The sequence below is a fragment of the Nymphalis io genome, chromosome 17 (genome assembly GCF_905147045.1).
Source record: "Nymphalis io chromosome 17, ilAglIoxx1.1, whole genome shotgun sequence".
In the NCBI taxonomy this organism is placed as follows: domain Eukaryota; kingdom Metazoa; phylum Arthropoda; class Insecta; order Lepidoptera; family Nymphalidae; genus Nymphalis; species Nymphalis io.
Window position 1 is genome coordinate 5,802,300 of NC_065904.1, and position 16,796 is coordinate 5,819,095.

The 16,796-nt window shown below is 33.1% G+C and overlaps 1 protein-coding gene across 1 annotated transcript in view; it reads right to left on the minus strand.

Moving 5' to 3' along the window:
• Positions 1–16,796, minus strand: part of LOC126775075 (thrombospondin type-1 domain-containing protein 4-like) — a 153,978-nt gene that overhangs the window by 57,395 nt on the left and 79,787 nt on the right. Inside the window, exons 5-7 of the mRNA XM_050496815.1 lie at positions 6,857–6,989; positions 5,143–5,245; positions 4,402–4,532 (exon numbers count right to left, since the gene is read on the minus strand). Of these exons, the coding sequence (XP_050352772.1) occupies positions 4,402–4,532; positions 5,143–5,245; positions 6,857–6,989 (367 nt within the window). The remainder of the gene's footprint in view (positions 1–4,401; positions 4,533–5,142; positions 5,246–6,856; positions 6,990–16,796) is intronic.

The window sequence follows — 16,796 nt, forward strand, 5'->3', positions numbered from 1 at the left end:
TTAATTATATGTTTTTATATTCATTATATATAAGAAGGTGGCGGGCACCAACTCAATGCGGAAGGCGGAGGACAGGGAGCTTTGGCGCACCTTGGGAGAGGCCTATGTTCAGCAGTGGACAACGATTGGCTGTTGATTGATTTGATTGATATTCATTTAATATATGTATATTATTTGGTATGTGTCTATCATAACCCTTTTTCATTAATCAAGTAAATATCAGCCAGCCTATTTTTTAACTATTATATATGGTTATTGTTCTGACGACTAAACTGATTAAATTTGTTATAGAGTTAACTTGAACCCCGGACAAGCATACAAGTGGATAGGCATTTGGACTTTAAAAAACCAACATCATACCTTTGTTTATCTCAAAGACCATATACCACTAGTTTTCAATACAATGCTAGTTTTTAATTATTTGCCTTGTTCTGTGAAGATGAAAGCGATATGTAGCATTGTGTTCAGCAATTAGACCCCACGTGATCAAATCGAACTTTTTTTTTTCGTATGAATGTGTGTCTTGTTCGTTTCTTTATTTATTTTCACGTAAAATTACTAATACGGTTAGAAAATATTTTTTTTTTAGGATTCGAGTTGTTTCCGTTACATTAAAAAGTTGTACGTTAATTTTTTTTATTTATTTATTATTATTTTTTTTTTTTATATATATATATTCGCCGGGAGGGCAAATGACTCTACTCCACCTGATGGTAAGTGGTAGTAGAGTCCAAACGCGACGACGGCCAGTACAGACGGGAAAAACGTTCTGCACTAGCCGCCTTCGCCTTGCCGGCCCGCAAGATGCCTCTTCACGCCTCGTTAGAAGGAATATTTTATCTTGACAATAATAATTTATATTATTATTATAGATAGAAATTGAATGAAGGTAAATCTGTATGTAATAAATCTTACAAATACATAATATAAAACGCAAAATAGAATTTTTAAAATTTTATCAGTAAAGGAATTTTTTTTTTACAATTTATATTTAAGTAAATATATCCAAATATATATTATTTCAGTACTTAAAAAAATGGCTACAGTTATTAACATATATTAAAATATAATGGCTTAACATGTTAATACTTAATATGCTAAGGCATTGTTAAAATAAAATTAAAAAAAAAGCTTATTATTTTCTAAAGCTTTATTCAAAAAAAGTTAAGAAAATATTGTGAGAAATGAATTATTTAGTCGAGAATGTGTATTGTATTTCAAGTTATTAATATAAATTGTGGGGTCTCAACTCACACGATGTATGGCTTTAGGCTACACTGTGCTGTGGGTATACGTGCCAATCTCGACAGCCCAGTCACGCCCGCACCACTACAAATCAGATCTAATGCCGCAAAAGTAAGAAATATTTATATTTTATCATAAATTATTGCAATAAGAAATCATTTTAAACAAAATTATTTATGTGACGAAAATGTTTAAAATTATAACTACATGTAGGTGATACAATGCTTATAAATCATACTTGTAATACATATATTTGTTTTAACTATATAATATATTATTAATAATAATATTTTCAAATTTATAAAGTACGTAAGTGTTAAATTTTATATTGTCCATGATAAGAAATTCTGACATTTGTCAATGAATAATGAAGCAATAGTGTATATTCCATAATAAATAAATCGTTAATAACAATTGTCGAGCAGTTGGATATTTTCAGTATGTTACTCATTTAAAACCTAAGTGGTATTTTGTTTGAGCTATCTGAATGCCACCTACATCGTCAACAATGGGAACATTTTATGTTTGACATATTTTCATTGGCAATGTATGTGATCAACCATTCGCAACGAAAAAATAACAGTGTGATGTTATTTTTTCTTCATTTTTTCATACAATATTTCATGTTTAGTTATTTTTTATCTTCTTTTTGTGTGTTTTTGTAACTCAATGTGTTGTTTGCAATACATAATGGTATCTATCTATATTGTTGTATGTATCTTGATCGTGATCCGTAGTATACGTAAAGTCCTTGATCCCGGTTGTTATCAGCGTCGGATTAAAGTACTGGTTGGTCCATAAATAATGTGAAGGTTAGATGGCAATCTCTCTGCGTTAAAACTTACCTGCTCGATCTGGATTAGAATAACAATTAGATGTTGACACAAAGCTGCATAAATGTGTAGGTAAAATCTTAAGGTAATTCGAACGAAAATTTAAAAATGTACATAATATTAGAATACTAAAAAATATTTCATATTGACGTCACAGCCACAAATAATACCACCGAAAAGAGTGCCTAGTTCGAGTTTTTTTTTTAACTTTTTCGATAGAGTTGACGTTACCTGCGATTTGATTGCCTCGTTCGTCTAGTGGCCAGATGTAAGTCCGAAGACCTGGTGAAATCCCAGATCGGGCCAATAAAAATTTATGAGTTTTTCTGTCGAAAATTCTCAATAGCAGCTCGGAGTCCGGAAGTTGGAAGTGTGTATACTCCCGTGCCTCGAAAAGCACGTAAAGCCGTTGGTCCTGCGCCTGAACTCTTAACGGTCGTGTCGGATTGCCGTTCCATCGGATTATGAGAGTTAGGGAATAAAGAGTGCAACTATGCTTGCGCACACACTTGTGCACTATAATGTCCAACGCAGTTGGAGGACTATTATTATTACCTTGCGATTTGTAGGGAATGAAAACAGCGCCATCTGGTGAAAATAACCCGAATTCCATACAAATCGCAGTTAACGTCAACATTTTCAAGCCCAACGTTAGGATGGTTCAGTCCACGATGGCGTGCCCCAACTCTTTTTTTCCCATCGCTACAGTGCAAGTGCGCAATGTAGCGTATATCGCACACTTGTACAAATAATAGTAGAGCGCGGGTTTGGATTTAACTAACTATAAATTATGAAATACATATGTATGTATGTATTTCGGGTAAATCACGACAACACATTATCATTATTTCATTATAATGCCTTTTTAATGAATTTCTTTTCGTTAATTGTTGTTTGAAACATAAATGTAGATATGTTTGTTTTTTTAATAATTGCAACACCTGTATTGTCCGGAATAAAGTTTTTCTTTCTCTTAGATTAAACGTCGCATCGAATTAGATTTCGGAACAGCGCATTTAAAACAATATAATATGACTAAAATAAAACTTTAAACATAATAAAATAGTAAATTCGATTATTCTTGCATATTTTTTTTTTCAAAGCGATATGACTTTGGGCGTTATCTTTCCTGGTCTGTTTTGTCATACAACATAGCAAATTAAATCTTCAAGCAACTTATAATTTTTAAGACCTGTATAAGCTAGAGAGTTATTTAGTTGATATGCTAATATCGAGTGAATGAAAAGTAAATTGTATACTATTTATCTTGCTAAGTATATAATTTATGTGCACTGCACAGGCGTACGGACCGATTGCTTCTGTCTTGATAAGAAACTTTGCAATTACTAATCATTGACTACTAATGTAGAAGTTGTTTGGAAAGCCGTAGCATTTAAATTATAACTTTAGGTAGTCATATAAATCGCGAATATAATCGCTTGTACAATGTAACTTGAAGGGTATTTACTGTCATGATAATTATGGGACGGTCACTGACTCGGTCTAGTGATTTGATCATAAGGCTGTAGGTTCGTGATTCTAAGCCTAGGTCGGATCATTAAAAAGTTATTGAGTTGATTGAGTTGATGTGATACTCAGTAACAGCACGGAGTTTGGAAGTTGATCTAAAATCGGTTAAGACAATATAATATAATACTTTAGTTTTCCATTTGTTTTTTTTTAATGTGAATCCTTGTGTAACATATTTTTTAAATTGTGTTTTTAATTTATTTCCTTTATTTACGAGTTAAATAGTATATATAATATCGTAAATAAAGTTTTTAGAATATGGATAATTTAGTATAAATATGTAATAAGTTTATAAATAATGTATTTGTAGTTAATATTGTGGTAGATAATATATTGTAATTACGTCAATCACTGCCTACATTTTCTATAAAACCAATTTGTAACTGCAAGGCTAATTGGTAAGTTAAATGTGACGCATCACGTTTCATACACATATATATTTATTTATTACATTAAAAAAATAATCAAAGCTTTATCTTGAAATTAAGTATGTCTAATCTTATTATATATATAGAATTGTTGCAATACAATAAAAAAAAAAGATTTTTTTTTAGTTTTTTACGATTATTTTAATATATTTCTTATTTTAATAAAAATTATTATTATATTTTTTTCCAATTAATATAATATATTATCTGGATTTTATTTACAATATTTACGACTATCTGATTTGGTAATGCTATTGCTACTCACCGGTAGATGGCGCTATATAAATTAGGCTTAAGGAAAACTTACTAAACAGTGCTAAAAAGTTTTGAAATAATCGTCTAGTTAATAGAAATGAATAACTTACCTTACAAGACCCTTGTACACATATAGCGCGAAATCCTGGTTTGGTACAAGGAGTGCCGTCGGCGACCAATGCTAATGAGGCATAGAATTGTTGCCCGCGCGGCCGGCAGTTGAGTATACACGGCGCATTCCCTTCATAAAAACAATATTTTATAATGTTCGAGCAATTATAATATCACAATAACTTTAACATTTCAAAAAACGCTTTATTTATATTTATAGCTTTATTCATGTTTCGTTTCATCGAAGGGTTATAGACTTACAATAAAAAGTATAAGGTTCCATTCAATTTTTTTTAATTAAATCAATCAATATAAATACTTTTCTTAAAATACACTTTTACAAGTAATTTCAAATCGTCTACTATAACCACTGGTTCAAAATGTGGATTCGACAAGAAGGTCGAATGTTAAATTATTAATACCGCAAATATAATTACACTGGCTCACCCACCATTCAACATAATTACGGCAATAGTTTGTATTGTATTGCTTGCGTTAGACTAACAGGTTAATGGGTCCACTCTTAAGGCCAAATACCTGAACAGCTTTTAGATTTTATAGCTTTATTACAAGACCGAGCCCTACCAATACTAAGAATTCCCTAACAAACTTCTGAAAATAAAGATATCTTAATATAATTTAAGAATAATATTGTATTTTATGTTTATTTAAGTATTTTAGAAATCCTGCTAAGGCTTACTTATATTCGTTAAAGTAAATTAAAACGCATTCAAGCTTACCGTCCACATAGGGTACCCAAGTGTAAAATCTCCCGCGGAACGGTCTGCGATCGTACACCGCGCACTGTTCAGTCCGGGGATCACGGACTGGGCCAGGACAAGGCTGTTACAAATAAAAATACACCAGCTATTTATTTTGATAATAATAATAATTTAAATATTTTCTGCATTAATATATAAAGAGAGATAGTGTAGTTGAATGTTATATTCTAAGAATGTATCAGTCTGATTTACAAAATATGTTTAACAGCCAGTTTATTAGTCAGTACCACAGAAGCGTTTAGTACTACAACATAATTCTACAACCCAAAAGGAGCAGAGCAGTGACCGTAAGCGTCAGCCAATTTGGCATACTATGATGATGAAGACAGATGATGAAAACTGACAGATTTCCGTCAAGACGGTCATTCTAAACGGAAAATAGTCAAGTAAGTCTCAATTTCCTTAGTGTCATAATTTGATAGTTCGGCAATCGGACGTGACCTGAGGGAGTAGTTTTACGTACTTTCCGAATAATTGAAGATTAATAGTTAGTAGTTAAATGAATGTTTTTGCCTATTTTCTTTTTGTCATATTCGTGTCTGTTATAAATTGAAATGCCTCTTATTTTATAAAGTTTGCTATTCTAAAGCGGTTATAAGAAATCATGATTACGACGATGAAATATTTCTTATCAAGATAATATTAGTAGTCGAAGTAAAGGTCGCCATTGCGCATGCGTTTTAATATCACTTGATCATGTCTTTATTCAACTTTACATATGAACTTACAAGTAAAAAAAGTCAAGATTTCACTTAAACCATCTCGTAAAACATACAATACATTTTAGATATTAAACAAAAAATAGATTGCATTGTAACTAGTGCTAAATGTATTTGCAAATTTCTCGCTTACCATCCGATCATGTAAAAATAATCGTATGATGTTGATATGATTTAAGTCAGTATGTTTTACTACTAGGTAATATGCCATACTCATATATTTCTCATCTATCATCTATTATAAAATGAAACCTATCCTTAATTTTCAAATATAAAGCTCTTATTATTAATTTTTCTTCGTCTACTTTGAGAATTGTGACATCCCATCTTTTTTATACAAGACAAAACATGATATTCCTTTGGGCTTCTAAGCATAAATAAATAAGAATTTAAATTAATATAAAACTCTGAATAAAACACACTCACTTCAATTTGGATTATTTACTGATTGACTGATAACTGACTGACTGACTTTTCAACTGTTTAAATCGTATTTTTTTATAGAATAGGAAGGCAGACGAGCCATATGGTCCCTTGATGGTAAGTGGTCACCAACGCCCATATAAATTGGCATGGTAAGAAATGTTAACCATCGCTTACATCATCAATGCGCCACCAACCTTGGGAACTAAGATGTTATGTCCCTTGTATCTGTGATTACACTGGCTCACTCACCCTTCAAACCGGAACACAACAACACCACGTACGTTTTGCGGTAGAATATCTAATGAGTGGGTGGTGCCTACTCAGACCTTGGGAACTAAGATGTTATGTCCCTTGTACCTGTGATTACACTGGCTCACTCACCCTTCAAACCGGAACACAATAACACCACGTACGTTTTGCGGTAGAATATCTGATGAGTGGGTGGTGCCTATTCAGACGAGCTTGCACAAAGCTCTACCACCAGTAAAGTGGTGGCAATATATAATTAAAGTTAAATATGAACATACAGTAGTGTTACACTCGTGGTAGCGGCGCGCAAGCCCCGGACAATCAGGAACGCTGGCAGCGCTCGCGTTTCGAGTTCGGCGTATCCTATCCGTGCTCCGAACCAGCTTCCTTCTCTTCCTACTGCGTCGCCATCTGAAGATTAAAAAATACAACTTCAAAACTCATTTTAATATTATGTATATAGTTTAAGACTATGCATCTACTATATTTTATATAAAATATATTGATACATATCTTTCACACACACACCGATTGACGATACATATGACACACCGATCAGGTGTATCATATGTATCGTCGATAAAAAAAAAACTATAAATATTTTATGAAGATGTTAAAAACAATAATAATAAATATATTTATTAAAAATAAAAAAAAAAAATAAAAAACCAAATAAAATTCTTAAGGTAAATATAAAAAATAATTATATATTTTTTTCAGACAACCCTACGAACTGATGCTTGTAAAACATATACATACAAAATATACATGAACACACAAATATCTGTATAAAAAATATGGATACAGATTCTGGGTACCTCAATAAATGGAGATAATTTACAAAATTTATTGTAATTTTTCAATTCATATTAAAATTCCTAATGAGAAGTAAATAAGACATCTAATTACATAGAAATGTGTGATATTTGATCTTTGTTTGTTGGTTAACATAGCATTAATAAGGTTCTGTATTTATATTGTATTAAGAATGTATGTATGTGTGAGTGAATGTGCGAATTGTGATACATACATTCGTTACGTTACGATAAGCCCGCGAATTGCGTGAGACTGAAATGAGATAAAATTACTACTAAAAGGTCCCAATTGGAGGATTCACTAAAGTCCGATACCAATACAGATAGCAATCTAAAATTTACAGTAACAGTAACAGCCTCTAAATATCCCACTGCTGGGCTAAGGCCTCCTCTCCCTTTTTGATGAGAAGGTTTGGAGCTTATTCCACCATGCTACTCCAATGCGGGTTGGTAGAATACACATGTGGCAGAATTTCGATGAAATTAGACACATGCAGGTTTCCTCACGATGTTTTCCTTCACCGAAAAGCACGAGATAAATTATAAACAGAAATTAAGCACATGAAAATTCAGTGGTGTTTGCCCGGGTTTGAGCCCACGTTCATCGGTTTAGATTCACGCGTTCTTACCACTGGGCCATCTCGACTTTACTTAAATAAGTTACGTATGTGTAATGTTGAAGCGCACAAATTTGTTTTTTTTTCTATGTTTATTTAGAATAGATATTTCTCCCGATAACAAAGCAAAAATCCCGATATTTTCAAATTTTGTCCAGATTTTAATCTTCAGATCAGGCAGCCTTAGATTGTTAGCTAACATCGAACTAATGATGTTTCTTAATTTTATTTATTTAATATTTGGGAAACAAACAGATATAAAATATAATCTAATTACATAATACAATTTAAATATCACATTATCCAGCGAAGTTTCCACCGATTGATGAAACATAAAAAAACTCAAATACTTTAACACAATAAGAGAAAAATTATTGGACAATATTAAAAATATATAATTAAGTTAATTTAAGATTGTTACAAATATTATCTTTAAATTTAATCAAAGATAAATGAAATATATCAATGTTCCCAAAATGCTTATTATATTCGCGACAAGCTCTGATTAGAAAACAGTTAGCATTATGTGATGAATGACAAGTGGGAGTATAAAAACATAACGGTTGACGAGCGTTGGATCGTGGGCAGTTCAGAGACAACTTGCTAAGTAGAAAAGGGGAGTCAACAATATTATTAATAATTTTATATAAGAGAACTTGGTCTCTCATAGATCGGCGTTTTGAAAGAGCTAATAAAGGTTCATGGGTAGAATCGCTAGATTTAAAAGACAAATATTTTAAAAATTTGTATTGGATCTTCTCGATTTCATTTATATGAATATTGTACTGAGGATTCCATACCGTAGATGCATACTCGAGTATAGAACGGACGTACGCGTTATAAAGCAGGTTAATAGTAGAAGTATTTTTAAATTCAGATCCTGTTCTCATGATGAATCCTAGCATGCGATAGGCTTTTGTTGAAATACTTCTAATATGAGAACCAAAAGAGAGCTTGCTATCCAGTGTCACGCCTAAGTCTCTCACCTCGTTCTTCCTTGATATGTCGTTATTATTGACAGTATATTTATAAAGCAAAGTTTTACGCTTACGAGAAAAAGAAATTATAGCACATTTGTTTATGTTAAGATGAAGAGAATTTAATTTGCAGTATGTCTCTAACCTATTTAAGTCAGATTGTAGAGCATGACAATCATCTAAAGATTTAATAGATTTGAAAATTTTTGTGTCATCAGCATATAAAAGAAAATCTGAAGACACAAAAACATTATTTATGTCATTTATGAATATATTGAAAAGTAAAGGACCGAGGTGAGAGCCCTGAGGAACACCTGAACTTATCGGTATAAAAGATGACAGATAACCTTTAATAGAGACAGCCTGAGAACGGTTGCGAAGGTATGAATCCAACCATCTGAGCAGGTCGCCATGTATACCGAAACTTTCAAGTTTGTAAATAAGTATATTATGAGACACTTTATCAAAGGCTTTGCAGTAGTCGGTATACACGACATCCACCTGATGTCCTTGATCCATGGAATTAGAAACCTGATGCAAAAATTCACATAAGTTTGTCTCCGTCGACCTTTTATTAATGAAACCATGTTGCTCATTTATTAAGTGAGGACGTATAATAGGGAATATTGTGTCGTAAATTATTTTTTCAAACAACTTCGCAATGCAGCAAAGTTTGGATATGGGCCTATAATTTTTTATATCATGTTTGCTACCGGATTTTAAAATAGGTACAATGTAAGATTTTTTCCATAAAGTTGGTAAACATCCGGTGTGGAGAGACATGTTAAATAATAAAAATATTGGTAACGCTAATGCATTGCGAAATTGTATAAGAAAACAGGGAGGTAAAGCATCGGGGCCGGTACCTTTGCGTGTATCGAGGTTTCTAAGATAATTCTTGACAATTGGAATTGAGAGTTCAATAGAGTGTAGATCCACGAAAGATCGACTCTTCGGTGGCAATGAAACTGAACCTCCTTCCGGTTCAAACACAGATTGAAAATAACTATTGAACATGTTGCTAATCTCCTCGCCATCAGATGACGCTGTGTCCTCAAGAGCCATAACGTTTGGTAAATCGTTAGGACCTTCCTTCTTTGATTTTAAGAAAGACCAGAAATATTTGCTGTTACGCTTAATTTCGCATTCTGCGCGATCAATGTAAGCATTATAACAGTCGATTTCAATTATTCTCTGTCTATCCCTCAGAAGCAAAAATGTGTCATAATCCTTAAGTCTAGAGTAAGTTTTCCATTTTCTATGATATTTTAATTTTTCATTAATTATTTTTATTAAAGGTTTAGTGTACCAAACAGGATATTTATGTGAGACCTTGACTATTCTGGATGGTATATGTTGATCGATAATACTATAAACGATATTATAAAAAGTAGCCGTAGCAGATTCAATATCAAGATTTGAAAAACGAAATTCCCAATCAATTTCATTAAGAGACTTGTTAATTGCCTCATCATTGGCTTTATGAAAAAGACGGATTGAATGGGGAGAGTGACGCATTAATTCGGCATGTACTTGCAATGAAGATATTTCTAGAGCCGGGTGGTATTTGTCTTCATCGAGTAGGGGAAACGGACATTTAGAGACATTACAGTTTCGATTACAAAAAACTAAGTCTAATAAACGATCAGTACAGTTCCAAATAACATTATACTGCTTTAGATTGGAAAAAGACAGAAAATTGTGTAATATAGTTACTAATGAGTCTCCGAGAGAGTCGGACAACTCCAAATAATCTTCGACCTGTATCCATTGCCCATTGCTTACATTAAAATCGCCCAGGATTAAATAAATATCGTTAGGTTTATCAAAAAGTAATTTAGAGATTAAATCAAAAAAGTATTTTTCGGATTCAACTTGCTGCGGGCAGTGAGGAAAGTAACAACAGTAAATGTTTAGCAAGCGTGATTGTTTAAGACGAATAGTGACAACTATGGCTTCAGCTGCAAATTGATCAAAAATTACCCTTTCAAAACTGTGTATTTCAAACTCACGACGTAATGCAACTAGCACTCCGCCGCCCATTTTATCACCACGACCCTGATAGTTGCGGTCGCATCGATATACAATATAACGATAGTCAAAAAGTTCAGAACTAAGCACCGAATCCAATAGCCAGGTTTCACTTAAACAGATAATGTCAAAATCGTTAAGAAGCAAACTTTTATAGAATAAGTTAGTTTTGGAGCGCAACCCACGAACATTTTGATAATAAATTTTTAAATTATTATGATCCAACACGGTGACCGAGGATTATAAGCATAATTAATATTCACAAATTTAAGAATAATAAAAATCTTCATACACTTGTCAAGCAAATAAAGTTTGGTAATCATTAGTTTGTTATAAAGTCGCAGTAATAAAGCATTTAGGGAAATTGTATTTAAATAAAGTAAATTAATTAAGATTGAACATAGAAAAAAGAAACAGCTATTTATGTACGCAATAAGTAAAACAAAAGATGACAATTGAAACATAATAACGCCTATTTGATTTTTTTTAAATCATTGACATTCGCAATATGAATAACAGGGCTGGTGTCACCTTTTCTAACCATGATTGAGCAATTTTTGACCCAAACATATTTATATTTTTGCTCTTTAGATAAAGTTTTAGCACGCTGTAAGAGCATTTTATTAAATTTAGTTAAATGGTCATTAAAATAAATACGAGAGTCATTTTTTGCAAAGCCAAGATCACTACACATTAACTTCAACTTTTTCAAGCAAGCCAAAAAATTACATTACGGATAATAAGAGAACTGTAAACAATTATTTTCGTATTTCATTCTTATTTAAAAATATTGAAATAGTTTTAAAATTTATGTTATAAATATAATTATACATATTATATTAAAATAAAATAAAATTATATGTACGTAACGATTCCGAAACAAAAACACTCCATATCACACGGATGAAAAAACAAAACATAAAAAATCAAAATAAGCGCCATGTAATTAAAAAGTTATTTGACCATTGAGTGTTTTTATTTACGATGTTAACACAAGTCACGGTCGTCATTGCTTTTAAATTTTAATTTAAATTGTTCTCAAGCACCCTTATGAAGTACAAACGTATGTTAATGAACGATACATTACATATGGAAATGGATCTCGCTTGTACACTTGTGACGAAATTTGTTCATTGTGTATTATATAAGCAAACACTGGAAAAATATTTCAAGGACAATTAAATATTTAAAAAGTCGTTCATTGAATTGTTGCCAATTCTTTTACTAATAACCTTATATGAGAATATTTATTCTTAAATCCATAATTTTATTTATTAAATGGTTTGGGTATATTTATGGAATTTGATTTACAAAAATATTAAATATCGATTTTTTTTACTTTAAAAAAAATAATTTATTTTAAATAATAATAAAGAAGCATGCTATTGTAATTAGCGCATCTGTTATTCGTTAATGTTTTATTGTGACTTTATTTTAAGTAGATTTTCAGATGCGATTTGCGAGAACACAATTTAAGACTATGTATATCACTTTATTTGTATATCCAAAATGTATGAAAAACCGAATATATGGATACTTATTATATTTTTAAATATAATGAATATTACAAATAATTCTACAACAATATACAAGGTAACGTCACGCGATATTACGCGAAATCGTTTCACAATAACTAGGCCTGTGATGAAATCTATTAACGTTTTCTCATATGACTGTACAATAGCATCAAATTGTAACTTTCAAAAACGCATTGTTTCAGCTCATCAGTAGACACACGGCAGGGCGCCACTTTTGTCCCGTAATTAATATTACGATTCCAAAACAGTTACATCACCGTCTCCTATAACATGTATTGAATTACGATACTTGTTTTTTAAGCAATCATTTTTGTAGAATCGCCTGTTAATATATTTTGTTTTTGTTCCATGTTACAGTAGGAGATTCATTGTAAAACTCCTCCTGGCTCCCTGTAGGGAACTCAAAGCGGAAAGCGGTTGTGAAACAATCAGAACGTGATATGCGAAATTGACCATAATAATTATAACTTTGTCAGAAATGTCAGAACGTGATGTGACATCGATAATATTTAAATGATATAGTAATAAAAATAATAATTCGGTTTTCAATATTTCACGAGTGATACGTAGTAAATTCTAGTAGTGCTAGAATAGCTCTACATTCTTTAAGAACAAACTCGAAACTCATCGCAGAAAATGGTCGTGACATTTTAGAAACTGATATGCGACATTGACCATAACAATTATAACATTTTCAAAATTGCATATCACCAAATCATAAGTCGATTGTCAATATTTCACGGGTGAGTAATGAAATAAGTTCTAACGGAATAGCACTGCTGCTCAAAAATGTTAGTAATTTCTTCAATATTATACGTGTTAAATTTAGTTTATTCGAAATGAAATGATTTTTTAAGCGTCACAATAAAGAAAATAGGTAAATAGAAAGAAATGATCACATAAAATAGAATTCCCAATAATTTTTTTTTACTTTTATGAATTATTTTATCCGTTACTTGTTTTCTTCAGCTTTAAAAGAAGATAAATAAAATGATAATTATGTTTTAAAGTTACAAGGCGATGTGACGTATCAAATTGGCTATCACTCATCTCGAAGTTGAGGACGACAATAAAATTATCTCGTTCTATTCGCCCTGATTTTAACAGATCTTCATTACAAACAATTTAAGAAGGTCATACACATACAGTTAATAGCCTGTTCCAATAACAGGAGTAAAGATAAATAAACACTTTTGACCATGAATTGACATGACGTCATTGACCGAGATTTAAAAAAATTGAACGTACGAATGTTCTTTATGTAAACGTCAAAAAATGCGTTTTAACGTCTAAAAGTTTTAATTAGAACTATTATAAAGAAATTTTTGTAGTGGATAATAAACAAGATATTAGTTAATCGCATGAAATATCTATGGTTGATCATTGTTAAACAGTATACACGAACTGTTTTAGGTAACATCTTAAACAAAAAAAAAACCAATTCTTTCTATTTATAGTAACGACGAATGGATACGAATATACAAAGAAATATTGTTTGTTTAATATTATTAAATTTAAATGAATGCATCAGATTACTTTTAAACAAATGTCCATTAAACTGTAATAGCAATATTAAATGCTACCGCCATGAAATTGATGGCGAAAACCAATTATAAAATATCATTGACGCGATCAAAGGAATGTTATACCAATGAATACAACGATATATTCATTTAGTACGTATTTTACAACACATATGACGCAAAGCCTCAGTTCGTATAATCGTTAAATTACGGTTTAAACATTCGGTTCCGCACATAAAGCGATTGTTAAAATAAATTTCGATTCCGGTTGGATTAGTCCACATGCAATATTTTGCGGTTGACGTGTCCAGCTGGTGCGGTCATCTTTGATATATCCTATGGTAAACAATACAGCATTGAAATCTATTAAATAAATTGTAAAATTACAATTTTATGTTTCCTGTCGAGATTAATTATATATTGTAGAATAAAATTGATAACGTTAAAAGGGATCGAATCGGTCGACAATAAAAATATGAATAACGCGAATAGTGAGATATGTAACAACAAACTCGAAACTCACCGCAAAACACAATCGTGAAATGTCAGAAAGTGATGTGACATTGATAATATTAATCATAACATTTAAGTACACTCACAAAAATAGTAATTGGGTATTCAATATTTTACGAGAGAGATACGCAGTGAATTCTAGTAGTGCCTACAGTACTGTAAGAACAAACTCTAAGCTTACCGTAGAAAACGGTCGTGAAATGTCAGAAAATGATATGCGACACTGACGGTAATAATTATATGATTTCATCAATACACGCATCAAAATAGTATATCACAATATATAACTCTGAAGTGAGTTCTTAGAGAATGTGTATTGAAATCGTTCTGTTTGTTAATTACAGATGAATGAGGAGCCGAGACATGGACACTGACAGTGAGTTTGGTCCACAATTTTAAGGTCACTCAGCGAGCTATGAAGAGGGCTGAATGAGAATGAAAGATCGAATCCCAAATTTTTTTTTTTTTTTTATATTCGCCGGGAGGGCAAATGACTCTACTCCACCTGATGGTAAGTGGTAGTAGAGTCCAAACGCGACGACGGCCAGTACAGACGGGAAAAACGTTCTGCACTAGCCGCCATCGCCTTGCCGGCCCGCAAGATGCCTCTTCACGCCTCGTTTGAAGGAACCCGGGTTGTAAGAGGAGGGGAACACGTGAGCTGGTAAGGAATTCCATTTTTTGGAAGTGCGACAAAGAAAGGAGTTGCCAAATTTCTTTGTTCGCGATGGAATTGATGTCACAGTAAGGCGGTGACATCGAGAACCAGTTCGCGTGGACTTAAGAAGGAAGGGGGAAGCAGGAATTAGAGAGAATAATTCCTCAGAGCACTCGCCGTGATACAGTCGATAGAAAGCGCTCAGTGCTGCTATCTCACGACGCAATTGTAAAGGTTCAAGGGTGTTTGTGACCTTTACGTCGCCAATAATGCGTACGGCACGTCGCTGCAACCGGTCCAAGGCCTCAAGTAGGTACTTAGCGGAGCCATCCCAAAGGTGCGAGCAATATCCCACGCAAGACCGTACCTGTGTTTTGTACAGCAGGCACAGTTGTTGTGGCGTGAAAAAGCGCCGCACCTTGTTCAGAACTCCGAGTTTCCGTGAAGCTGTTTTTATAACAGCCTCGATGTAATCTCTTGGACTAAGGTCGCAGCGAACGTCAATCCCCAGCATGGCGATTTTACTTTGCATCACCAGCGGAGTACCACAGAGGGAGGGAAGAGGGGAAAATGTTGACTTTTTCGCCGTGAGAGCGCATACCTGTGTTTTTTTGCCATTAAACTCAACAAGATTATCAGAGCCCCATTTGGCGATAAGCTCTAACGTCCTATCGAGTTCAATGACAAGATTCTCCCGCCTCTCCTCAGTTTCCGCCCGCCCAGCCACTGCGCGTCCGTGGTATCCACCATGCACTGTACTATCATCTGCATAGCAATGTATGTGATCCGAGAACCAAAATTATCGAGATAGCCTAAAGGATTAGTAAGCTGAACCCACCACAGTGGGCTGGACTCATATGTCGCAGAACCGACAACCGTTGCAGTAGAAGTGTCCTGGAGTGGAGACCGCGCCTTGGCAAACATAACGTAGGACGCTCTTCGGCTAGGTAGCTAGGAGTGTCGATATACGCGAAGTGGCCGGAGACTGAAAGCTGAAGATCAAGCTCAGTGGCGTACCATTGGAGAGGCCTATGTCCAACAGTGGACGACGAAAGGTTGATCATGATGATGATGATGATGATGAGGTCCTGATACCAATAGTGTTCCAAATATAAAATTTGCTGCGAATCGACGTAAAAATCTTTGTTTGAATATAATAATAATTAAAAATATATATTATTTGTCTATGGTTTAACGGTGACAAGTGACATTGACATAAAACGCTATGACAGCTACATTAATTCACGTGACAGTGGAGCGGGATACAACTCATTCAACTGAGAACACTCGACAACGTGCACACTGACCAATGACCATGTCAGTTAAATAAATCGAATCAAGTATTCGTAATTCCTTTAGCTTCCGTAACATATTATGTTGTCAGACCAAAGAAACAAAGGACATAGTATGTATATATTACAAATTAGTAGGTGCTAGCTCTCGCCATTTTTAGATTTTTTATTTATTTGTACCAGAATTACTTAGTGACATATTCTATCTCCAAACAGCAATACTTAGTACTGTTGTGTTCTGGTTGAAAGGGTGA